Source organism: Vicugna pacos, chromosome X (genome assembly GCF_048564905.1).
Source record: "Vicugna pacos chromosome X, VicPac4, whole genome shotgun sequence".
Lineage (NCBI taxonomy): Eukaryota > Metazoa > Chordata > Mammalia > Artiodactyla > Camelidae > Vicugna > Vicugna pacos.
In genome coordinates, this window is record NC_133023.1 from 18,638,457 (window position 1) to 18,666,161 (window position 27,705).

Genomic DNA, 27,705 nt, shown 5'->3' on the forward strand with positions numbered 1-27,705 from the left:
CCCTATGATTTGTTGAATTGGAACTTGCCAAAGTCACTAAACATTTGTTTTGACACGGGTGGGATGAAAAGCCCTGGTTATTTCATTTTACACAGTATTTCTCAGAGCTCATACATTGCCCGCTTAAGGATGAGCACGGAACAAGTGGTCAGGATGTTCCCAGGTCTGCATTTAATTCACCGTGTTGTGTCTGTGGGCCATTCCCTGGTGAAGGCAGTAGACGTCATCACGAGTCAGAAAATCAGGCTCAGAGTATAGCCGTACATATTAAACAGTTTTCAGAAATTTGTTTAACTTCCTGCCAGCCTGGACAGGTCCCAGTTAGGAAGCACAGTACCACTTTTCCTAATTAACAGTGCAAATTGTTGAGGGTGCATAGGAATTTGCAATTTGACAAAATCAGTTTTTTGACAGCAGGGGTAATTAGTCTGTAGCTTCGCAAGTAGTAATCTGTAATCGAAGTGGCAGGATTTATTCTGAATTATGAAAGTTATGTGTGCTGTATGAGGGGACAAACCGTTAGTATGATTCTCTCCTTCTTATCTCCTCTTCTTAGAAAACAAAAAAAAGCTGCTTGATATGGAAGTCGAAATTAGGGAACACGCTCGTGGAGGGATCTCCGTCGCTTCCCTCCTCCCCGATAGTAGTATTCATTTATTTTCTGTTACATTGCAGTATTCTGACAAGTCCCTGTACACCCAGCTGTGCTTTTACCGGTACATTTTTGATGTGGACTCTGCACTGGAGAAACTCACTACCGATCATGAGAAAGGTACGTTAAAATACTGTAATTACCTGTGAGTTTAAAGTGGAAATTTGCATCATAAAAGCCAGACCTACTGTGTCAGGCTGTTCACGCAGCATCACACCTCTGTCTCAGAAGCGGGCCGTGGGGGCCGTGGGGAGCGCAGGCATCCCCTGCCCGAGGGGCGGCAGCATAGGAATCCCCAGCTTTGGCCCCCACAGCCTGGCTCCCATTGTTCTCTGTTAAAGTGGAGTTTGGGGGGAGGAATGGGAGAAAAAGGACTTTTTAAGTGCTGTATTTCAAAAATGCTATTTTCTGTAGAATTGAGTAATTGTAATAAAGTAAGCATAGGCAATGTGATCATTGGACCTACAAAAACCAGATATTACCACAAAAAAAAATAGACCTAGAGTGTGTGTCTGCTGTTCACTAAAAGCCCACGTTCATTTTGAGAGAGAGGGCTAGGGTAGAGTTCTTTCATTGACTCATCCTAAGAGAGCGAATGGGCACCTCAGCGTCGATGATCAGGGGCGGCACATAAGCCTCACACAAGACTTGCAGGCACTGTGGGACTTAATGGGTCTGAGAAAAGCTGTGTTACATAACTTAAAGTATTTGAAAATGTCATGACAAGTGCATGGGTTGTTTTTTTTTCTCCTACCTGAAAATCACATTGACAACTTTTCTATTACCTGTAAAAAAATAAAAGAGGCAAATTTACACATTTTTCTTATTAGTTACCTACAGAGTGTTTATGTTGTTTGTCAGGAAATACCAATTCAGCATTTTGTTGGTTGGTATTAAGGCTGGAGTTTTAACCTCAAGGGCATATAGAAACCTTCAAATACAGCCAGATTTCTTCACAGGACAGTCCCCAGGCTGCCTTTCATTTGGTCTTAACTGTTTTCACTCCTAGCCACAGTTGACCTCAGTTTTTCCATTTGCAAAGATAAGGCTAGAAATTATTTTTAAATACCTTGACTTTTTTGGGGTTTTTTGTCCTTGGATATGAAATGCTTTACAACTGATGGAGGAGTTGTTTCGTATATTAGTATCTTGTCTTCAGATGTTCCACAAGAACTTGGGCTAGCTCCACAGCATATTTTCAGTGAATCAGTAAAATTGATACAGAGAGAAAAATTCCTTCAGTCTATTAATGACTAGGTCTTCGGACTGTGATTCATGGCTGATGTCTTGCCCATGTTTACTTGTAGTATTATCAGTAGTTGTTTCTTTTACCCCCAAGGACCTTTTCCTTAAAGGCGTTAAGGGTTTAAAGAATTAAGTACTGATTCTCTGACAAGTACATCGTCTATTTCTGTTGGGATTGTTAACTCTTTCTGGGTATCTCTATATTACAACTAGATCCCCTTTTACTTCTTTATGAATCCAAATTGTTCCCTCCATGTTCTTAAATTCCTAGTGGATAAGTTCTTCTTCCAGACATTTCCAAAATTCTTACCTGAAGAGCTGAATGATTAGATTTTTAAAAGTCCAGTGACTCTTGACATGTAGAAGTGATCTGGAAAGTCACTGGAGACCTACCCCAGCTTTTTAGACAACGTCAATGGATGTATGTCGCTCTCCCAGAAAATACGAGGGAACAGAGTAGCCACTTGGAAGCTTCTTGCTTGGCAAAGGGCGAGAAATGTTGACAGAATCTTTATACTCACACAATTTACTGTAGTTCTGTTTCACAAATTTAAGAATAGGGACACTTTTTTTGTCATTTGCTCCTAATAAGTACATTCTCCGGGAGTTCAGGGCCAACACAGCATGGAGTAAATTATTGATGCATTCTTCTACATGTCAGAAGGCTAAAGAAAATAAAGCAAAAGAAGAGTGTTAATTATTGAAATTATTTTTCCTTTGATCTTCTGCTGATTTATTATTCCTAAATTGCAGTGTAAGAATGAGTGAGTTTGCTGAAATTTTTATGCCCCAAGTGTTTTCAGATCATTCAGCAATGCTCAGTGATGTTAGGGTATTTGTTAGTGGTAGGATATAAACTGAAATGATGGGTCATTCTTACCTGTGGCCCAAGAGCAGAGGTTTCCTAACAAGTGACATTTGATAAGCTCTTTCCTTAGAGTCACCTGGGGACATATAAAGACCCAAGTCCATTGATCCTATACCCAGGGTTTTTCTAATTCAGAAGCTGTGGGGCAGAGTTGAGGTAGCTCACTTTTTTAGAAGGTTCCTCCCAGACAATTATGAACACGTCAGTTGGATAGTTTCTACGTAAAAGAGAATTGAACACACGTTGTCGTCCGTAGGGAACAATTGGAGGACAATATTCTTAATAGTCTATAGGTGAACAATTAGAAGGGAAGCATCCATAAGCATAAATTAGCACAGCACATGTATTCACATCTCACTTTGTAAGTTGGAATGAAATACACTCTTCTGATTTGCTGTTCAAGGGAGATGTGCTTTAAAAATGAATTGACAATCTATGGGATCCAGAGGGCAGATGTATTTATTCAATTTGGACCAAGGCCAGAACACCAGTAGAAGTTAGCATCAAAAGTCCTGTGAAAAATGACAATCGTTATACACAGTTATACTGTTGAGAGTGGAATCTAAGTATCATCTGTCAACAAGTGCCCTGGAACTGGCGTATCAAGTATTTACCATAGGCTCTGCCTTACTGTTGGTACCTAGCAACATTCCCTTCACTAAGATGGTTTTACCATTTCCTTTATAAAGCCCATATTTTAAGGGTTGTATCTGGATGGTGGTTTTAATTTTTGTTTGGAACTTGGCAATCTGACTTGCCAAATACACAAGCTATTTGAAAGAAGTTTGTTTATTTTTGTGGTGAAAAGTAGCTCTTGTCAAAGCTTTTTCCTGTGCTTTGCTTTCAAACGAAGGTTTACAGGCCATTAGTCCATAATGTGAATTAACCTCATTTGGTATTTTTCCCTTTCTTTTAAAATGGTCAGGGACTGTTACTCACTTTGGTGAAGTATTTACTGCATATTCACTGTAACTACATAGCAGTTTGAAAATCTTATTTCTGTGGGACTTTGGCATTATTATTATAACTGCTCCAGAATGTACACAGATGGCATAATAGATCCAAAAGAAATTTTAAAGGAACAGAGTGGCAATATATGAAGTAAAAATCCATTTCCATGATGACAGCGCATAATAGTTCCATTTGACTGCCTCATCCTGCGGGGGCCTTGGCCTGAGTAGGGATAAGTGAACTGTTTGGGGGAGACATGAGTCAGTTCATATCTTTGCCCAATTGTCTAAATTAAGTTTGCTTAAAAGTACAGGAGGGAAAAGAGTCACTTTTCTCAACTGAGCCTTTTTTTGTTTATTTGGCAATGATAGAAACTGTGTGTGTGTGTATTTTTTCTATTATTTGTTGAGCACCGTCCCAGATGTCAGAGGAACAAGGATGGCCAATGATCCCCGACCTGGAGGAGCTTAGAGTCCATTGGGGACAGAAAGATTCAGCAGCAATATAGTGTGATCAACCACCAATCTGATCAAATTGTTTTGGAGGCAAAGAGAGGGATCCACTCACTGCCTTTTTTTTTTTAATAGACTTTGTTTGTTAGAGCAGTTGTCAGTTCACAGTAAGAGTGAGCAGAAGGTACAAAGATTTCCCATGTACACCCCCCCCACGCACAACCTCCCTCATTATCACCCCCCACCAGAGTGGGATATTTGTTACAGTTGATGTCCCTCCGTTGACACATCATTATCATCCACAGTCCATAGTTTACCTTACGGTTCACTCTTGGTGTTGGACATTCTGTGACTTTGGACAAATGTGTCATGACATGGATCCACCATTACAATACACAGACTAGTTTCACTGCCCTAAAAATCTGGCTCCCCCTGCTCATCCTTCCCTCCCCCCTAACCCCTGGCAACCACTGATATTTTTACAGTCTCCGTAGTTTGGCCTTTTCCAAAATGTCATATACTTGTCGCTTTTTCAGATTGGCTTCTTTCACTTAGTAAAATGCATTTTAAGTTTCCTTTGTGGCTTCTCATGGCTTGATAGCTCATTTCTTTTTAGCGATAAATAATATTGCAACGTCTGGATGTACCACAGTTTATTTATCCATTCACCTACTGAGGGACATCTTAGCTTCCAAGTTTTAGCAGTTACAAATGAGGCTGCTGTAAACATCCACGTGCAGGTTTTTGTGTAGAGAGTTTTCAGTTCCTTTGGGTAAACACCAAGGAATGCAATTACTGGATCATTGATAAGAGTATGTTTATTTTTGTAAAACAAACAAACAAAAAAACTTGACAAGCTGACTTTCAAAGTGTCTGTACCATTTTATTTTCCAGCCAGTGGTGAATGAGAGTTGCCATTACTCCACATCCTCACCAGCATTTGGTGTTGTCAGTGTTCCAGATCTGGGCCATTCTAATAGCTGTGTAGTGTTATCTCAGTGTTGTTTTAATTTGCATTTCCCTGATGACACATGATGTGGAGCATCTTTTCATATGTTTCTTTGCCATTTGTAGATCTTCTTTGGTAAGGTGTCTTTGGCACCTTTTTTTTTTAATCGAGTGGTTTTCTTATTGTTGTATTTTAAGCGTTCTTTGTATATTTTGGAGAATAATCTTTCATCAGACGTGTCTTTTGCAGATATTTTCCCCTAGTTTGTAGCCTGGGTTTTTTTCACTCTTTTGAACACTAATTGCCTTTTCACTTTTTTTCTGTTCCTCTTCTCTCTTACCGGATGCTTATCTCCTCTTACTTGTGTCAGCTGCTTGTAAGACAGTGTCTTAGTGTGCTACGCTTGCCGTAACAAAGTGGCACAGGCTGGCGGGCTTAAACAACAGAGATGTGTTTCCTGATAGTTCTGAGGCTGGGGGTCTGAGACAGGTGTCAGAAGGGTTGTTTCTTCTGGGGCCTCTCTCTTTGGCTTGTAGATGGCCATTGTGTCCCCGCGTTCGCATGAGCTTCCCTCTGTACCTGTCTGTGTCCCATTTTTAACTTAATTACCCCTTTAAAGGTTCTGTCTTCGAACACAGTCACATTCTGAGGTACGGGGGGTTAGTTAGGACTTCAGCCTCTCTTTCGTATGAATTTGAGGGAGACACAATTCAGCCCATAACAGCTGGTTTCCTGGGTGAATTTTCCTGTTAACACTTTTAAGCATGTTGCACCTGTCTCTGCCAGAATGGAAACAGCAGGGTTTAGGACTCCATGTGGAAGAAGGGAATTGGAGCTACAGCATCAGTGTTAGCAAAGAATGGTGCTTTAACCTTAGCCTTGTGAAAAGCACTATTGGGAAGCTCAGTTTCTCAGTGGAGTCTCCTTAGACCTGGAAGGACTGTTCTTCCGCTCACCCCCGTTTCCCGCAAAGGGTTCTGGGCGGCCTGAGGGCCACAGCCTACTGGGCAGCTCTGGTCAGGGGGCTTTGCTCCTCGCTCCTCTCAGCCCCGTAGAGTCTCCCAGCCACTTCCCCTCTCCAGCTCTGTTCTCACCTGCTTGCTTGGCCAGTTTTTTTTTTCTTAAACTTAGCCATTTTGTGTTACCTACCAGCACTCTTCTGTCTTTTCCTTATGCCTGATGGTAACAACTGCAGATATCTGTGGTTTTTGTTAGTGTCTCCAGAACCCGGCTTCCCCTAGGTAAGGTACTTTATAGGTTCCTGTCATCCTTTCAGATGTCTGACACAGGTCCTCACCACAGCCCTGTGACATAGCAGTGGATTGTGCCCCATTATATTGTTGAAGAAGTTGAATGTAATACAAGCTTCTTCCCTTTGTGTTCCCATAGCCCCCTGTGTATGCCTTTCTCATAGGACTTCCCTGAATTGTTTTGACTTTCTCTTCTACTGAGTTCATTGAGGCAAAAAGTTGTATCTTGTTTATCTGTGCTTTGCCCATTGGAGCCAGCTCACTAAATATTTGTTGAATGACTTCTTAGTGGAAAATAAGACCACAGAAGCACAGATAAACTGTAGGAAGCACTTCTGTCCATGAATGGAGGGCATTGTGACCTGTAGGAAGCACTCACTTCTGTCCATGAATGGAGGGCAGTGTGCTGTAAAGTTCTGCCTCCTCCTGTGTTGCCTGCGTGACTCAGGTGTGCCATGAATTCATGTCACTGAAGTTCCTTGATACTAAATCTGTCATTTCAACTCTGCTAGTGATACTAAAGACAAGTGATGTTGTATCTCTTACTTTGCTGATGCCACATTTGAATTGAATCAAAAGAATGTCAAGTCACTTAACTAGTGAGGGTGCCCAGGTGACTGCCCCTCACTCACACTGCCACAGGGTCCTGTTCTCTGCTCACCATCAGACAAATAGTTAACACTCATGAAGTAGTAGTAATTCTATTACTTCATGGAAAATGGGGACCCAAAAGAGAGACAACAGCTAGTAGTGAAAAGTTAAGGAATTTTAAAAGGTGCTTTGGGTTTTGTGTGTGTGCACCTGAAAATAAGAGTTGTATGGAAGAAATTATATATGCTCTAGTGCATGATGGGAATTTGGAGATTTCTGAGGGTCTTGACAGGTCCTCTTTCAATGTTAGGGATTTCTACCTCTCCTGGCTCGCTAAAGCAAAAGCATGAGAGTTGTATCGTTGCTACTAGTACTGAAACAAAATTAGCAAAGAGCCCCTGGAGTCCTCTCTAAGCCATTTGGGATTCTTAGTATTTACTTTATTAAATCCTCACAAGGCATTAAAAAGAAGGCTGTGTCAGAGACCCTGTCTAGTCCACTTCTTATATCATTTTTTAAGCCCATGAGTTATTCTGAAAAAAAACCATTGTTGAATTTTAGAAATGAACCTTTCCTCTGTTTTTAATAGCTAATAACAGGTAGCGTGCACAGAAAACAATTCATACCTGCCAAATACATATAAAAGTAGAAATTCACTCAAACACTGGTTCACTCTTCTTAAAATCATACTTTTTATAATTGTGAAAAACAATTTTCTTTAGAGAAACAGATTTTGAAATGGGCAGCTTAAACTTCCATTTTCCTTTGTTTCATTTTCTTAAAATAAAAAAATGGTCTGAAGTTTGTTTTGTTTCTTTTTTGACTACTCCTTTGATTAGCTTATGTGACTTTTTATCATAGGAGACTCTAACGTGACAGTTCAGAACACTTTATGATTAGGAAGTGATTGTAGATACACGTAAAGAATTTTGATAACTGAAAAAGTGGCTAATATAATCCTGACCTTTGGGGGGTTATTGTCAGATATTACAGTTTTGGTCTTTAATGACTTGAGGAAATATTAAGAATATAACATGAAAATCCAAACTAAGTAACCATAATGATTCTAATTTGTAGTTTATAAGCAAGGTGGAAAAATTAGTAAGAAACACTAGAATTGTTTACAGCTGTTATCTGTGGGTAGATTATACATAATTTTTATTTTCTCCTTTATACAATCTGAGCACGTACTGCTTTTATAACAAGAAACAAATTGTAAGAGCTCAAATTTTACAAAGAGATGTTTTTATTCAACCTGAAGTAATGATTCCAATAGTTTAGCAGTTGAGGGAGAAAAATAACACACAGATGAACCCAGGTCAGCTTTTGCCTCCATGCATTCTTTCCCAAGTCAAACCTAAGATCTTGTTTTCTGTAAGTGTGATCAGTATACCAGCAGCATAGGTGTCACCTGGGAACTTGTTAGAAATGCAAAGTATCAGGCCCTCCCCAGACCTACTGCATCAGCTTCTGCATTCTAACGAGATTCCCAGGTAATTCCTAGGCACAGTAAAGTTTGAGAAGCACTGATCCAAGACACTCTCCCCTCTTAATAACTGAAGCCAACTTCCATTCTCTTCACCCATTGATTAGGGCCATCCTTCTGGCAAAACTTGAAAATGACAAATGGGCAGAATACAGAAGGCCTCCCTGGGTTTGAGGTAGAATTGGTATGACATCCTAGTCTTCGGAAATATATTCTGTGATTAAGCTTATAAATGCAGTCCCCTGAGAAGAGCTGGGAGCCAGAGGGGGGGAGTTCTTCCACTTTGTTTCTTCTTAATCAGAAGGAACAATGGAGAAGTAAATTCGGATTTTCAAAATGGCTTTCAGCTTCTCAAGATGAGTGGCTGATAAAAGAGAAACTGGAGTGGAGTTCTCTACAGACTTCATAGAAGGGCCACTGTATGTGCCCAGAGGAAAGTCTCACCCAGTCCCCACATTCTGGGTCTCATTGAAACATGGATTTAGCATGTTTGTAAAGATTTCAAAGCATTGAACTAGAACTTTTATGAAATGAAAACAAGAGTCTATTTCGTATATTTTGCTACTACAGTTTACTTTGGAATTTACTTTTCCTGCTGTTGCTGACTTTTCTATTCTGTTTTCATGCTCAATACAAGATGACAAAGTTGATATTTCCCTCTGGCACCCTGGAACCCCTTCACACTGCTTTGGTTTTCTCTCTGAATACTGCCAGTTTGGTTTTTGTTTTATTTTTGTAACTGAAGATGACTTTACAGTGTGACAGAAGGGAAGCTACATTTTCCAGGAAGCTGTCATCATAGTCGCTTTGCTCATAAGTGGAGGTGTCTTGTCTCTGTACATTTTCTGTCATCCTTTTTAGAAGAGCGAAAGCTGTATGTGAAAGTTGCCATGTGTTTGAGCAACAAACTTCCAGATTCTAATAACGTGCATTTTCTTTAAGCCCATTTCTGTAAATGTGCACTCAGCTTTTGCACTTTTATATAGGAATGGACTTACAAGCGTGCTATGATAACAGATGTGTTGCAAGTTTTATAAAATCCTTTCCTATTACGTCTTTTCAGTGGACAGATTTCTTGTCCCTTTTGAAGTAACAAGCTACTGTGCTTGATGGTCTCCTTTTGTAAATCCTTTTTTGAGTGTCGAGAGTGGGAGAGACCTGATAAAATTTTTTTCATGTATTTTAAAAAAATATACTTCTATCACCAATGAGGAAAAAAATTAAACAGTTTTCAAGCAGTTAGACCATAATGTGAGCTAATCACTTTATTTTGGAGAAAAGTATTTTTAAACAGTTGAGCTAGTGAATTTACTTTTAAAATGTATTGTGCTTACACAGTAGATGGTTTTATTTCCATGATGTTTTTTACTACATAATTATACATCTTAATTATGTAATTACTATCATAATTATTATGTAATTGCATGTACTTCCACTAATTACAAAATCAGGAAGTGTAATTATCTAGTAAAAACTTTATGAAATTTCATGCACTAAAAATTACTTAAAAGGCTATTCCGGTGGTCTACTGGAAGGTTTTGCATGGTTAGTCTTAGTTCTGACTTTAGTTTAGAACTTGAATCCAAAGGCCAGAACAAAAAGGGCAATTATAGACAGATCAACACTAAACTGAGTATTATTATAAAGGTAAGGTGGCCTTTGTTCCTTATGAGTTAAAGCCAGGCAGCATTTGAATTTCTGTGTGTTTCTAGCTTATATTTGGGGTGGCATCACACAAAAACTGTCGATGAAAAGGGCAGCTTTAGGAAAGAATTGGTTAATAAAATTGACAGTCAAGGCATTTAGGTTACAAAACATCCAGACCTTCTATAATTCTATAATGTGAATGGCTTATTTAGCTATCTCCGTCTTTAAAATAATAGTAATAATAGTTATTATTATTTAAAATTGTGTCTTTAGTTTGAAGATGGCTTTTCTCCCCAATTTGTGTTTATATTTACTAAGATAGGAGCAAACATATCAAAAGAGCATAATCCTTTTCTACTGTTACGTGATGTCAAAAGGAGCTTTTGAGACATAAACATATGCACACAAACATGTAACATCAGACCCTAAATAAAGACAGAAAGTTTAATTCAATAAAGCTATGATGCCTTTAACATTCAAAACGACGTACAAATTGCACAGTGAAACAATAGTCATGACAGCAAATTAGATATGACATCTAAATTACACTACAAAGAGAAATCCTGGAACCATTTTTGGTCTGTAGGAGTCTATTTTAGCCCAGGTTTAAAACCCAGTCTAGAGACTGCTTTATTGTCTAAGTAGGATAATGTTGTAGAAGACTAATTGGAGGTTGGTTGAATTAATTGCAGATTAATTAGGAGGAAAAGGCTTATAATACTCAGGCAGAGAAGAGAGTAGATCCTTTAAGTATCAAGATAGAATGTGCTATGAGTTTCAGGAATACTAAATTATCAATATTTGTGTAACATCTCTAATAATCTGTTATAACGTGACCTAAATAAGGTACTTGGGATTAGATACAGTTAAACTAAATTTTCTTCCCCTCAAAATTAGGGCTTTTCCACTAGAAATATGTTGAATCAACCATTTAAAATGTGTAAGTTACTTCTTTTAAAAATATAGCCTTAAACATTAAAAGTCTGTAGTCTTAAAAGCATATGACACTCCTTTTTTCTTTTCTTTTCTTTCTTTTTTTTGTATTGGTCTTAAATCTTTCTAAAGAAGCACCCTTTGTGTTTTTATAAATTATTAACTTTGTAACTTTTTTATACCAGCTAAAATTTGTAATAAATGTGACTTTTTTAAAAAGTGAAAGATAGGGGAACACCAGCCAGCCCCACTTGATTCAGGCAAATTAAAGGATTTATAGTTATCTGGAATTGTTTCATGCTCACAGAGATATTTGGGATTGGGACAGGTTTAGTTTGACTTTGGTATTTTTCTCCAGTAGTTTGGGATTATTTTTGAATTGGATGTTCTTTTCCTCTTGGGAATCTTTGCTCATTTACTTAGCCCACAGTTTAATGTCTTCATCATTTCTTATTTGCTTCAACTCTGTTGTGATATCATTTCTTCTCAGAAGTGCTTATACTCCTTCTGGGAGACAGCACTTGCCTCCGATTCATCCTCTTAATCTTTCGTTTTTGTTTTGTTGTTTCACCAGTTGCACGTGCCATATCAGGATAGCCTTTAATGGTTAAAAGTTAAGTATTTTTGCTTCGTCCTCGCCTTTCCAATTAGGGTGCAGATTTAATTTTTAACCTGACTTAATGTTTAAACTGACTGGGTTTTTTTTTTTCTTCATTTGTTTGATTTTGCTTTACTTTGCTTTGCTTTGCTTTTTTGCTTTGCTTTCTTGCTTTTCTTACACATCGGCATATGTTTTCATTATACTCCATAATTCTTTAAAATCTTCATAATTATATCTAAGAACATCAATCAACCATAACTCTCAAAATTCAGTATGCTTTTGTGATCTCTCCAGTTATTCCATAGCACCGGGCCCAGATCTAGTGTTGATTTGCACATGATTAGTCATTGCTCATTTATTATTTTATGCTGTAGTATCACGTCCATATAATTGATACTACCCGTCATAGACAAAAAAAAAAAACCCATCATCAATTTGACTCATTCTCAGAGTGGTTCTTTTTATAATTGTCATGAATTTATTCAGACACATCAGCATTCTCTTACCTTGTGGCCAACGGGACAGTAACCAGACGGAATTAGCGGTCTGTCATTGAGTTCAAGTGAATGAACGTTGATTGCATTCTCCCCATGGAAGGGCCCTGGGAAACCTGCTAGCTTTAGCATTGTCCCTTAGAGCTTAAGGCTTAAATCAGCTGTGCTCACAAAAAGATAGGTTTGCAGGCTCATTTTAGACACTGATGTACTTTTCTTGTTTTAAGAAATTATTATAGAACTCAACTCACGAATAATATCACCAGACCAGGTCTATGTGTAAGTCTGGTTTGCTCTGTTTCCCCACCCCCGCCAGTCCATTCAGCGTGTGTCTGTCAAGTCTCTGCCTTGTGTGATGTGCGAAGGGCAGAGTGTTAGCAAGACCTGGGGCCTGCTGTCAAGGCAGTACTACTTCTGACCATTTTCTTATTCATGGGTTCGCCCTCTTTAAGCACCTACTTTTTATAGGATGTCATGGAGAACATTCACATCCTTTATTTTTTACGTTTCCCATTAGATAAGAGTTGACATTTTTCAGATGAAAAAACAACCCGAAAGAGATGAAATGACCTTCCCAAGGTAGCAAAGCTGGGAGTGTGAGAGCCCGGCCTTCTTTCCACGGGGACATGGCCACCCTGCTCTTAATCTAGTAGGGGAAGTTCTACCTGCAGGCAAATAACTCTTAACACAGGACGACAGCCTGAAGTGCTGCGGGACCTCTGCGCTTATCTCCAGGAAGGGTTGACTGCTCGCGGAGGTGGAACCTGAACTGGGCCTTGAAAAGTGATTAGACTAATAGACACCGATGTTGCCGTGTAGTTGGAGATGAAGTTTTGTCTTTCCCACTATTCTTTCAGTGCTGTCGCTTATCTAGCTTTTAGAACATCATTTGGCAAATGCATGATGATCTTTAAAACCTATCTGGCTGTATTGGAAGTTTAGTCAAAAAGCACTTTATTTAGAGGCGAGTCTGTGCAAAGTTTTAAACCCCAGACTGGAAGCTGGAAGGCTGTTTGCTCGTCACTCCCCACTGGAACCAGTAGTGCTGCTTTGAAAGAAGTTAACTCCATCCTGCAAGTTACATCTGTCAGTAGTGTATCACAGTGTTTTCCTATCTTAAATAATTTAACTCATATAATAATGTAAGTATTTTGACATGAAAACGTTACATACTGTGATATATCCACTTATCTTAACAAGACATCTTTAACTCAAAAGAAAGAAGTATGGTAAGACAAAACAAAACAGAAATAGGAACTAAAGAGATGAATGACAGACTGAATTAGTTTTATTTAGAAGATAAAAATGAAGTCCTATTAGCATTATGACCAGAGAATGTAAAAATGTTTTACTGGAAGCATGATTTTTTTTTTACAATCATGATGAAAGTTTACACACACGTAGGACCTATTTAGGAAGTAAATATTTGCTGCTAAAGTAATTCCTATTCTTCGTTGGTATATTATATATTGTCCCAAACCCCCCAAAAAAGTAGATGCTGAAAATTCATTGAAATCCCAGATAAAAGAGAGGATCTAAACCAAGCCTGTCTTCAGGAAATTATCCAGCAGAGCATACATTGGTCTCTCTTAGTAAAGGCTTTATCACTTTTAACAAATGTGCCACAGTAAATTTATTAGTATGCTACAAAGAAATTTTCAAAATAATTAAGACTAAACTGCACTTGTCAAAATAAATGAATGAAATACAATTTTGAATCATCTTTCTTCACTTATTGCTCATTTGCATAATTCAGTAACTTACACAGGAGTCTTTCAGTTATTGGTGTGAATTAGCAAGGTTCTGCTATTTCTTGTTGTAAGGGCGGGAATTATGCTACCGTGTAATTAGCTATTCCAGACATGGACTAACGGGAAATACCAAAGGGCACAACAAAATCTAAAGAGACAAGGCAGGGAATCTAAAGACAAGAGACAATCAAAGACACCCAACAAACTCAAGCTGGTAGACCACAGGGAATTTTGAATGAAGCCTCTTAATTTATTTTGAGAATAAGAAATCAGTAGTATGAGAGAAATCTCAACAAGATTAGCTGACTAAGCCTACTTAAAAAAAAATATCTCTTTAGTACATGGTGCGCCAGGTTAACCACTCCTGTTTGTTAGTCTGTATACAGCTCAACAAATAGCCGGCGAAGCCTTTCATGGGTATATAGTGGCTTTCCATTGAGGTTTTCACTCTTTGAAGGAGGTCATTTATACCAATGAGATCTGTAGATGCAAATTGCTTTCCCTATATGTGAGGGGTCATTCCTTTCACAGCAGACTTGCTCATCTCTTTATTATAGAGGTTTTGTTATTTTTCTACTGCTCCCAAAGGAATGATGGGAATCGTGCCCCCCTCCTCCAACCCCTCATCTAACTTAGCATCCAAATCTTTTCCTTCCAGCTCTGTGAAACTTTTGTGTACTGATCTTTGGGAACAAAACAAGCTGTTGGCAGCAGCCTTTAGCCCTGAACCAGGAAACTGTTTTCCTTCTTTCAACCTGAAATGCCTTTAGATTTGCCTCTCTTTCTCACCTAAGTCGAAGAAAATATCTTCCTCACTACTACAGAGTGTCACTGGAACTTGCTAGGGCATGTGGGAAATTCTTGGAAGCAGTGTCCTGAAAAATACCATTTTTTGCTTGGCTCCCAAAAGACATAAGCTCATTGAAACTAGAGGAACAGAGAAGTGGAGGCATCAGTTTAAGGGTTAGCTATGGAAACCTAACTTCTGATCCCATTACTGAAGTGGAGGGAAAGATATTTGTGTTTCGCCTAAGCTTTTAAAGAATCATACAGCAGGCATAGGGTGTGGCCTGTAGTGTTCTGGAGTCTTGGGAAGAAGGGTTCCAGGCGCACTGTGTGAGCACTCTCTAACTATGTGTGTTTCTTCCTTCCCTGCTTGCTTGCTTGCTTCCGCTAGCATTTTTTCAGCACCAAGGGTGCTGACCTGTGCTCCTGAAAGGCAGTACAGGTTCATGATTTAAAGCCTGCTCACTGGAACCAGAATGGCCAGTTCAGGTTTTGGCTTTCCAGCTCTTGCTAGGTAAGTAACTGGGGTATGTGGCTTACCCCATGCCACCTCAGCCGTGCAGCTGGGATGAGAACAGCGCCTGCCCTGTAGGGTTCTAAATTAAGCAGGTTAATACGAAAACAGAGTGATAAGTGAAATGCCTAGAATAGCGCCAGGTACATAGTACACATGCAGTAAACGTCAGTTGGTTTTATTACTTCTGAGAATAGCACCTTATTAAACTGCTGTGGTAGTTCCTAGCATTACTGTTACTCTATCCGAACTGGTTTCTGCAGCCTCTCATTGACTGTGTTTTGTTTATATTTGTATCCCAGCATCTAGCACAATAGCAGACCTGTTTTAAATGATGCATTCTTTTGGGGGCGGGAGTCGGTAATTAGGTTTATTTATTTATTAATTATTTTTTAATGGAGGTACTGGGGATTGAACCCAGGACCTCATGCATGCTAAGTGTGCGCTGTACCACTGAACTGTACCTTCCCCCCCTAAATGATGCATTCTTAATTGTTGAATGGTTGCCTTATGAAACAGGCATGAGCATTCATGTCAGAAGTATATAGGAAAAAACGAATTTAATTCTGTCAGTACTCATGGAAGGGGCTGAAACAAATAATCCACAAACCATTTCCATTCTGTTTACCTATGTCCCTTTGGCATATGTTTCATTAATATTAAGCAATCAGTGATAACCTTTGCGTCTTTTCTAGGGAGGGTAAAAAATAGTTGTGTGCAGAAAGTTGGCCAAACCAAGTTCCCTAACGATGTACCTTTTAGCAAATTACTTCTTAACAGCCAGGGTGTATCCTTTGCACTTTTTAAAATGACGAGTGCCCAGATGCCACCGCCAGGGATCTGATTCAGTAGGTCTAAGTGGGGCCCCAGCGGCTGTGTATTTTTAAAAGCTCTGCAGTGACTCCAATGCACACCTACCGTGTTGAGAATCTCAGAGTTAGCGAAACTCTTGAAACTTTAATATTGCTTCTTGTCAAATATGCATTAAGTTTGACTTTGATATAAAAAGGGAGATTGGGTGGCATCTAGATAACAGTTTTAATAGATAGTAGAAAGGAAAATGAAGGCAAACACAAGAATTATTTCCTAGATAAAGGAATCACTTATAGTGCTATATGAACTAATATAGCATCAGAGAATAAAGTTAAGGGGGAAATGGGCTTGGGAAAAGGAAGCCAGGAGAAACTGGTTTTGGTAACAAGCAAAGAGAAGATGAAATAAATGCATTTCCACAGAATTGGTGATAAAAGCACATGTTGTTTTCAACAGTAGCTTACATCTTGAAAGTAGGAAAGGGCCCTATGGAGGGTGGGGGAAATCCTCCAAGAGACGGGATGGGTGACTGAAGAGTACTGAGGGCGGAGCTAACCCAGCCCTGGCTTTAGGCACCTCCACAGTGGGGAATGCTGGGCCCCACTGGCTGGGTCCTGATGGATCAGCCTCTTACAGTTTCATTTTGTTGCCATTTACGTGAAGGGTCTGGGACAAGGTGGTGTACTGGGGGCCTTGGAAAGATATGTCTTGACACCACCGTCATAGTTGGGCTTACCTTGCTCTCTGGGAAGGGGAAAGAGCTTGGCTGGCCCCACTTCCCAACACTGGGGTCTTGGAGCTAGAAGAGTCTCTCATCAGCCTTATTTCAGGCTGTTGGGTTTCAGATCTCCCTTGTTTTGCCTAAAAGGATTGAGACAGCACCTCCGTGGCCCCTGCAGTTTAAGACCCCTCACCAGTCCCCCAGAGACCCCACAATCCATCCCCTGGCTAATGGATTTCCCTGCCTGCATTGCCCACCTCAGTCCAGTCTCTCCCTGCTGGTATTCTGTCCATCCTTTGAGGCCTCCCAGCTAGAAGTCAGCTCTTTGTCCTCCACATGCCTGCGGCTCCTAAGCACTGCCCCTCCTGCATTATAACTCTTGGAGGATGGGGACCATGCTTGATGCGTTGTGTGTGTGGTGACAACTTGCACATGGTAGGAGCCTAAGAAGTAGTATGTGAAATTGTTTCCGAGACTACCCTAGGGTGGAAGCAAAATACTTTGTATTTTGTAGACTATGTTAATGTTTACAGAATACTTTTCTGACTCCATCTTCTTTGCTGTTTATTTGCCATCATACCCTCCAACTGTATGATAGAACTTTCCCCATCTGTATATATTCATACATTCATCAGTCATTTGGCTTATGCCCTCTCTTCACTCCACAGGGACTTAATTTCCCACCCTCACTTGCCTACTTTTTTTTTAATGGAGGTGCTGGAAAGTGAACCCAGGACCTTGTGCATGCTAAGCACACGCTCTTCCACTGAGCTATACCCTCCCCCCATAACTTACCTACTTTCTGATAACTCCTAATAGAGGTGGGTTGTGATTCCATGCACCTCCAGGAGATGGCGGCGTAAATTCTAGACTAGAAATTTCTTGATTCAAACCCTTACATTATATAAATCAAATAGATGCCCTACTCTACTAGTGGAATGAATGAAAAAGTCTAAACATTGACTTCACATGAGGACTGCCTCTGTCCAGGCCCAGGCCCTGCCCTCCAGAGCCGCTATACGGATCACAGCAGCTGGCCAGTTTGCTTGTGGGTTTGATTCACAACTCTTTCTTGACCTTGCCATCTTTGAATTTTTCCCAGCACTCAAAATTCATTGTTTGGTTTTACCCGTCTTTCTGCTCTCTCAAAATGCCTGGACAGCCTGGAGGCTGTCTCCGGAAGGCTGTCTGCAGGGGGGAGGGTGGGAGTGGCTGAGAGGCTGGTAGTCTGCTTTGTTCTTGTCTCCCCGCGGGACCCTCGCGGAGCAGCAGGCAGGCACACATCTTGCTGCCAGTGTGGATTTGTAAACACTTCCCAGTATTAATAGGTTAGAGTTGGGGTGGGTATTAAGCCTACATGAAATGTGGAGATAACCTATGTCTTGGGTGTAACCTGCGAGACATACTCTAACAGAGTAATCATTGCACAATATAATTGTAGGAGACTGAACAATCTATTCCTGGTTTGCCGCTGGCTCACTTTGTGGCATGGGCAAACCATTATTACTCTTTGATTTAGTTGTCTTATTTGTTCAAAAAAGGAAAAATAACATGTGTTTAAAAAGCACTCCAAAATTCCTCGGGAAGGAGGTCTGTAAGTGCAAAGTACTGTTGTTCTTTTTATTATTATTATTAGTGTTCTGGTATGATTTAGTTTTAGGCCATGTAGTTCACAGGTGTTTCAGTGCTTCTCATTGATGAATTACAAAACACTTCCATGTCATTCTGTTTCGTGGCACTGATAACAATTTAGCACGTCTTTGTTTTAACCCCAAAGTTTATGTCCAAAATAGAGCTCATTAATAAAATACAACTACCAAATTAAATATATCCATACTACTTTCTGTTTTTTTTTTACCTCCTTAAAAATGTGGTTACCAACAACTACTAAGTAAGACCTTTAATTACTGCCAATCTTCTCTTGAAAGTAACAGTGCTTGCTTATCTTGAGTAGTTTGAACTGTAAATGGTATTCAATACGCAGTGGGGTTGTAATGCGATTATGAAGTGTACCAAGTTAGTGATAAATAAGTGTGATAAACCATATATTTGTATTAGAAACAATATTTGAATTATCAACTGAATGAAAGGGCTGCAACTGCGGGTTCCTTGGGGTGGGTATATGATAAAAATAAAATACAGTTAAGTACACTTGGAATAAAAAATTCTGTATGCTTCCATATATAGTACAGAAACCTTTTAAATTTAATGGGCTTTTGAGTATATGGTATTTAAATTACTGGGAGAATTAAAAGATTTGCTTTGCTTTCTGGCAGTAAGCTTTCCAAATTAGGAATTTTTTTTTAATATCTCAACTCATTCATCAGTAGAGACCTTTGGCTTTTATATAAAGCATTGTAGTTCTTCCCCAGATTTCCAGTAATTTTCCAATGGAGTAGCAATGAAATTAATTACAGTAAAATGTGTGATTTTCTGTATCCTTTTCTTTTCTGGGCATATGGTTCAAGAGGATGTAAATGCTTTATTTTTTAAATTTAGCTCATTTATTATCTTAAAACATTTAAAGTCCATGTGTGATTTTTAAGTATTATATTTTAGTAACCTCAAAATAACTTTAATACTGGGGAGTGGTAATTATGTAAGATAAATAAAACAGTGAGTTCCTTTCTGTTTCACCCTGGGGTACAGGGTGAGTAAATTGGGTGCATTTATTTGTAAGTGTCCGAAGGCATGGGACCGTGGATGGAGAAGGAATATAGCTGCCAGAGCTCACATGGCAGCATCCGTGGGCCACATATGACCTCTTAGCATATTCAAATTTGCCTGAAGAAATTTGACATTTTTAATTAGTTGCTAATATTTTTTAAACTGGAGGTTTCATATAGAAAGCCATATTTCTGGCTTTCTTTCAAAAATCAGTGTCTGGCTACACTATGTCAACATTCCTGAATGGCAACTGTTGGCCAGAGCTGAGTAGCAGCTAAAGTGGTTTAGGCAGAACTCGAGTTCTCCAGTTTGCCACCACCCCACCGCAGCCCACTTCACTCATTTCTCTTACTCATGTGGCTACTGTAGGCATTTATTTGCTAAAAATATCTAGAGGCATGCTTTCTTCTCTCTCTCTCTCTCTCTCTCTCTCTCTCTCTCCTCTCTCTCTCTCTCTCTCCCCCTCTCCCTCTCTCTCTGGCTAAAAAATGGGAAGGGGTCATAAAACTTGTGATTTAAACAGTAAAATATTAAAAATGCAAAAAGATGAAAGTCACCTTCCTAAAATACAAATCGCATAAAAACATGCAACTTACTTAGTAGCTAACCTTTTTCTGGTGCTCTGATTCTTGTAGCATCCCAGGGAGTTAGGATAAAAATTATGTACTTGATTCACTAAGGCAAAACCTGAGTATTAGTGAGGCTCATTACTTTGTCAACATTCCTGGGTGCTAAGTGGAGCAGCTGGGGTATAACCTAGCTTCAGATGGTAGTGGAGAGAAGCACCATCCAGTAGACTTTTTTTGCATATTTATAGATGGAAATGTTCTATGTCTATGCTGTCTGTCCAGTGTGGTAGCATCTAGCCACACGTGGCTGTTGAAAATTCAAATGTGACTTGTGTGACTGAAGAACTGGATTTTTGGATTAATTTAAATTAAAATAGCCACATGTGATTAGTGACTGCCAGAGTCTAGAGCTCTTTTTTTCTTCATCACACGGTCTCTATATTGAACAGTCTTACTCTGTTTAATGAAATTCATCAAGAGGTTTCTATAAAGTTTTCTCTTGTTACTTACCGGTGACAAGTATCCGTTCCACCGGGAGTTGCGGATAAGTTGAATGTTTTCTGTATCGGCATAGATTGCCCTCCATAGAGGCTTCATCACACACTGTAGCATTCTTTGTAACAAAGTTGGAGGTCCCAGTGGTAAGGTTCTTATGTACAGAATATCCCAAGACTCCTAGTACAGATAATGAACAGTTTGAGGTGTGTTTAGACATCAAAAATGAATAGATGACCAGGACAGTCTCCTTTTAATGATCTAGTCTTTTTATGATCTAGGATACTAGTGACTGTTACAGGATCATGAAAGAAACCTAACAAGACACAATAGCTAGTTTGAATTAGATCAGAGTGACTTTTAAAAAGATGGTCGTTTCCTAACCTCTCTGTTAATTAACACATATCATTAAATCTAAAATGGCATTGGTTTAAGACATCCTGATTTTGGAGGTGTTAAAACATGAGGGAGGGATTCATCTTAGAATTGGTGAAATATAGTTTGTCAATGGGCTTCATCTCCATTTGGTCAGCCTGTAGCCAGAGGCAGCATTGAGGTGCAGATGTCATCTCCTTAGCCCTGGGATTAAACCCTTCACTTGGGCTCTCCCCTCCCACACTACCTTATGTTTGTCATGACTAATTAACAGAAAGACTTTCTGGCGGTTGAGTGGTTTTAAGCTCTTCCTCCATAACAATTTGATCACTATATTCACTTTCTTTAAAGACCCTCCTCCCCCGCCTCCATAAATGCAGATGAAGATATTTTATTATAAATAGTACCTGAACAAGCTTAACCAATCACCTTCTAGCACATGGGCAACTCTGCAGCACTCCTTTTTAGAATACCACATGCTGTAATTCAAATTATCACATTAGCTATCCAAACGCACCATTTGTTTTTAAATACTAGAGTGTTTACCTGAAATTTTCCCCCTTTCATCTTCCCACCCCACTTCACCGATTTATTGTCACTGCAATGACAGGTTTATTTATGTGCTGTAATATCCTCACTTTATTATTTTTAAAATATATTCCTATGTCTCCATAACAGTGTTCTTGAACATCCTAAAAAATACTAGTTATTATGGAGTAGGTTTGTGTTACTCATATTTCATGGTGCTCTCTTGAATTTTGCCTTTATTCAGATTTTGAAATATTTCAACACTTCTAAATTCCTGCCTTAAAATTTCTGTACCAGTCTTCCTCTAGAAACTGAGCATGCCTTCTGAAACCTTAACAGCTCTTAAAAGAAATTTGGGAGTTTGAATCTACAAAAATATAAGCGTTTTTTGCCTACAAAGGTGTCTGACAACGGTTACCGTTTCAGACACTGCTCTGTAAAGTTCCCAAATACAAGCCATTCAGAGTTTAAACTTGTACAAAATTCACACATGAGTTAGTGAATATCATTCATTATGTACTAACAAGGAATCCTAAGTGCTTTGGTAAATGTATAGTTTGAATCATATAAAACTGCTGACATTTGACCATTTTTGACCTACCAAAAAAACAACTTCACACGATCCATTCTACTCTTATAGGTTCTGACCAGACCAGTTTATATAAACTGCTTTCTCTACATTTGCTGTTTTCCCTTTTTATTTTTCTCAGTTAGGACTTTTAATCCAACCACCTCTCCTTGCTACTTCCCTTTTGTACTTCTCAGTTAATAGCGTTTTTTCCTAGTGCTCTTCCCTTCCCAACGGATTCTCCAAACCTAGCCTCAGAATTAGTATCACAAAGAGGGCTGGTTGCATAGTACCTCCGTGATGCAATCAGTACTTACTGCTTCAAGTGTTTGACCCGTTTTGAGATTTTCATTATCCTAAAAGGTTACTGTCATTGAATACATTTACTGCCCAATAAGCCACCATAGTTCCTTCCTTATCAAATGAAAAAAGCAGAAGGGAAAATGCTACTTTGTTCAGTGCTGATAGAGGCCATGCTGTGGCATGTCTTTGTTATGACATGATTTGGCTAAAGCATCTCTGGAGAATAAAATTAGTAAGTAGCCTTTGTTATAGTCATCTATTATTCAACTGAATGTAAATTAATAAATCCTGTAGTTTGTAAATAGTTTATTACCTTTGGGTCTTTGTCTCAAGAAATGGAATGTGTATTACATTTTATTGGAAGTGATAGAGACATCAACCATCACTGGTTTGAAACTCTAGAAATGGTACTACTTCTGTCTCTGTCCATTTGTATTTGCAGTTTTCTAATCTCCAGGGATATATATAATGGCTCTCCATATATTCATACTCATCTGTATTTAAGAGGATCTCTCAGTAGTAATTGGTAGTATCAAGCAAATAAAAAATAAATTATTTCAGTCCCTTATTACTGAATAGTTTGACTCTTTACATGTGGTAATGTTACTCTTTGAAATAATCTGCTAAATAGAAGTTATTTTCTCCATTTTACAGATATGAAACTGAGGTCAGCTTATTTTCTAAGACCATAATCTAAATCTAGGACAGACCTATAATTGCAGCAGGGGCCAGCAGACTCCGTAGACTTCAATCCCACCTCCAGTCCAGTCTTGCTCTACAGCATCATTCCTAGCTATTTAAAAATAAATCCTTGAACATCTATACCTCTACGGTACCTCTCAGCATGTATTATGTCCTGTATTCTTTTATAGGTTCATTCTTAACTTAATAAATACTGGCTGATGGCCTACCGTGTACCAGGCGTAGCCAAGGTGTCTGTTCTCATTGCACATTCTACAAGAGACAAACACGGTAATCTCAGACAATAACAGCCACTCTTGGAACAGTAAAATGAGGGGAGCAGGGGTGTGATGGAAGCGGATAAGAAGTTCTTTGTAAGGAGGTGGCGTTTGAGCTGAGGCCTGAACAGCAAGAAGAAACTAGCTGTAGGGAAGTCTGCAGACAGGATATTCTAGGCCAAGGGCAAGGGGAAAGGAGCCTGGGGCTGAAAAATCTTGCAGCCGCAAGGGGGCAGGTGTGACCGGAGGACAGCCAGAGAGGGAGCAGTAATAGGAGATGAAGCTGGAGAGATAGGAGGGGGCTAGATCCTGGATCAGGGTGTGACTGTTATCCTCAACACAGAAGCTCATCAAGGCTTTAAATGGGGAGTGGCATGATCTGATTTATGACTAGTAAGCTGGCTACTGTTTGGTGTGTGACGTTAGACTGTGTGTATTTCCCTTGTAGGAGCCTTTAGGAAGGCCCTCCTCTACCAAGTGTCCAGTTCCTGGAAACATCCCATGTTTTCTCTCTAAAAATGATGCATGCAGGCCTGCAGGAAAATACTAAAGCCTTGAAAATTGTGTATTAGTTAAGAGAGTCTAAAGCGCATGTCAACTCGAAAAGGTGACGGGGCTCAGCACCCTGATTCCTGGCTGCACATGGTGTTTGTTGCAGACTCTGCGAGGCAGCTGCTAGGGACCTCAAGGCCTAGATTATCACAGTGACTAAACTGGTAAGTTGTGTTGACCCCCACTTACAATAGGGATGAAGATCAAGAGTTGTGTTCACATACAGATTCTTGCTAGAGAGTAATAATCAGTGCTGGAGAACTTTCTGTATGGATTCTAAGTGCTCTGCTGTTTCTCAGTGTCAGAAGTAAGACCTTTTGATTTTTGTTTTGTTTTGATACATTTGAAGTATATCATTGACTCTAAAAATTAAATATACCTTTTACTTAAATGTTGTATCTTTTGAATGTGAGGGTTGAAATTTTCAGTGAGGAAAGAATTTTGTGTGGAATTGTTTTAATTACTGTTTTCAAAAAGATACATTAAGGACTTCTGGTGATAGTAGAAAATATTTATTCCTTTAAAAAAAAACAACCTTATGGCTAGATCCACATTTGCTTTTCTGTGTTTTTGTGAACAACTGATCAAATTAGATTCGTCACTCTTGGCTTGTGGTGATTTGAAATTGAAATGGAATATATTAAAGCAGCCAACCACACTGATTACATTGCAAGCCTCATTTAATTTCATACATTCACACATTACAGTGAAAGGCGGCTTTTTTTAATGCGTGATTGTGACTGTACCTTGAGCAACTCCAAAGGTCATCTGTAATGGGCTCATAATTTGTTAGTGTTAGGTATCTGATTTATGGTAGGTGTTCCTCAGCCTGATTTGTATGAGTAGTAAACATGGTGAGCATCAAAAGTCAAATCTGTACGAAGTTCAGCCTGCCACATTCGGTGATATTGTCTTATTCTTCATTGGTCAGTAGACCACAGTAAATCATGAAATAGCTGTCATCCTCAACTCGAAAAAGTGCCAGAACTGCGCCCCTGTCTCACAGGGGTTAAATGAGCTATTCTTCTTAAGAGGGCAGGCTGGCCCCGGCGAAGGCGATGAGACTATTACTAGCTCAGCTAACTGCACTTGCTCACTTAGTTACTTGAGCCTTAGCCCCCAAAAAAGGCTATAAAAGGACTTTTTCAGTTTCATGAGAGCAAGAACATTATGAATTCTTTTTTTCTTTTTTTCTGTCAATGAGGTTTTTTTTTTTGAAGTACAGTTGATCTACAATGTTATGTTGGTTTCTGGTGTACAGCATAGTGATTCAGCTGGGTGTATATATATTCTTTTTCATATTATTTTTCATTATAGGTTATTACAAGATATTAAGTATAGCCCCTGTGCTATACAGTACGTTAGTTTAGTTGTTTATCTGTTTTGTATATAGTAGTTTGTATCTGCTAATCCCAAACTCCTAATTTAGCCATCCCTGCCCATTCCCCTTTGGTAAACATAAGTTTGTTTTCTCTGTCTGTGAGTCTGTTTCTGTTCTGTAAATAAGTTCATTTATGTCCTATTTTAGATTCCCCATATAAATGATATCATATGGTATTTGTCTTTCTCTGTCTGACTTACTTCACTCAGCATGATCATCTCTAGGTCCATCCATGTTGTCTATCAATGAGTTTTACTAAATTTGTTTACTGCCTTCCTGTGTGACAGGCACTGTGGGGCAATCCCCCCAGAGATCTAGAGTGTGGTTAGGACCCACTTTCTGCCCTCAAGAAGAGCACAATCAGATACCACCATTTGCCCGACTGTGGTTTTAATGACATGAAAAGGCATTACCCTGTCAGTGACTCAGAAGTACGACCGGCACTGAGCAGCCCCCGTTGTTCCTAACGTGGTTGCACTGTGTGCAGGGGCAAACAGCTGTCCTAGACTTTATGGGAACTGTCCTGGGCTTTGAGAACTTGGCTGTGGAAGTTGCCTTCTATTTTGTTTACGATGGTAGAGACTTGTTTGTTTTGATCTGATGTTACTCACAGTTTAGGATTTGTTCAGAGATGTGTAAATTTCTTTTTGTTGGCTTTGACCAACCAATTTGTTGTTTTTCAGCTTTCAACAACAAAAGACACCTAACCCCCCCGTTTTTAAGCTATATTATTGAACGTCCTGAAGAGGAGGAGGGAAGTAAAATAGTCTACCTAACCTCTATTGGAGGAATTACTTTTTTTTAATTGAAGTATAGTCAGTTTACAATGTTGTGTTACTTTCTTGTGTACAGCATAGTGATTCAGTTATTTATATATATATATATATATATTCCTTTTCATTATAGGCTATTACAAAGTGTTGAATATAGTTCTCTGTGCTATACAGTAGGGCTTGTTGTTTATCTATTTTATGTATAGTAGTTAGTATCTGCAAACCCTAAAATCCCACTTTTGCATGGACCTGGAGATTGTCATTCTAAGTGAAGTAAGCCAGAAAGAGAAAGAAAAATGCCATATGATATCACTTATATGTGGAATCTAAAAAAAAGACACAAAGGAGGAATTACTTTTAAAACCTTTCTTTTTCATCTGACATATTTGTGGGAGCCGGGGGTAGAATATTTAAGTTCTGTTCTCTTAGCTAATTTTAATTATGCAATGCAGTGTTATCAACTATAGTCACCATGTGTTACATTAGATCCTCAGACCTATCTTATAGCTGAAAGTTTGTATCCTTTGACTAACCTCTCCCTATTTCCTCCAGCCCCTGGCAACCAATTTTCTACTCTTTGTTTCTATGAGCTTGACTTTTTTAAAAATAGATTCCAGTTATAAGTGATACCATGAGGTATTTGTCTTTCTCTGTCTGGCTTATTTCATTTAGCATAATGCTCACAAGTTTCATCCTTGTTTTTGCAAGCAGCAGGATTTCTTTCTTTCTCATGGCTGAATAATACACACACCACATTTTCTTTATCCATTCATCCATTGATGGATACTTAGGTTGTTTCCATGTCTTGGCTATTGTGAATAGTAAAAACTTTTTTTAAATGTAATGCAAAATTTCCTAGGAAAGTAATTCCATTGTTAGAAACAAAATAGACTTTATAGACTCATTTAGGAAAAGAAATAAAAATTGAAGGGTGATTTTAAAAGAGCAGTATTCCAAATCTGCATTCTATGTAATTCAGTCCACTAGTATTCCTGAGTTCCCTGACCACAGAATTTTCAAAACTGCTACATTCTTTACCTCCTTACCCTTTTGTTGTTTTCAGTGTATATTGCCATATTTAAGACCCAGAAGAGGCCCTCAGTAGAGAAATCTATTTAATTTTGTTTTAAGCCAGCTCTCCCCATATATATCTGGTTGCGGGACATAGTTTGGGAAGTACCAGAATAGAATTTTAGCCATTATTCATTCTCTTTTACCTTTGATCAATAAATAGATAGTAGAAATTCAAGCCCCTACTGTCTCCTAAACTAACTTACAGAATTTTTGCTGAACACCTCTTTGGGCTTAGCCATCATGAGAGATGGAGAGGGGGCCATGTGGTCCTGACCAAGCACTCTAATTGGCATGGTAAGCTCACCACCGGGAAACGGCAGAGCCATGTGGAGAAGTGCCTTGCTCTGCAGCCCACAGCAGAAGCAGCCAAGCGGCTCTTAAGTCCAGAGTTCTGGTTGCCTGGAAATGTTTATAAAAAGCCAAAAAGTACAGAAGCAAGAGGGGACTAAGAATATAGGCAGAAAAAGAAGGAAAGGAAGAGAGAAGCAAGTAGCAGCCATGAATTAGAATTAACAGTCGTGATGGGGCTGGGGCTAAGGAAGAGAGCTGGCCAAGAGGAGACCAGCTTCCGGTTGGGAGGAGGTGGACGCAACCTGCACGTATGTCATTTCCTCGCCTGAGGAGGTTTGAGTGTTGCCAGCTCCTCCAAAGCAGCACTCAAGGACACCAGCTTGGCACCGGGAAGGCTGTCAGTTGGGATTTCTCAAGTTTTCCCCCTATTCTCTTTCCTCTCTGCACGTTCTCCGTGGATGGTCTC

The 27,705-nt window shown here is 39.2% G+C and overlaps 1 protein-coding gene across 3 annotated transcripts in view; it reads left to right on the top strand.

Annotated features, from left to right (window-relative positions):
• Positions 1–27,705, top strand: part of POLA1 (DNA polymerase alpha 1, catalytic subunit) — a 268,997-nt gene that overhangs the window by 205,876 nt on the left and 35,416 nt on the right. For all 3 annotated transcript variants that reach the window (XM_031673314.2, XM_015250479.3, XM_031673315.2), the window contains exon 36: positions 676–772. In XM_031673314.2, coding sequence (XP_031529174.1) covers positions 676–772 — 97 coding nt within the window. The remainder of the gene's footprint in view (positions 1–675; positions 773–27,705) is intronic.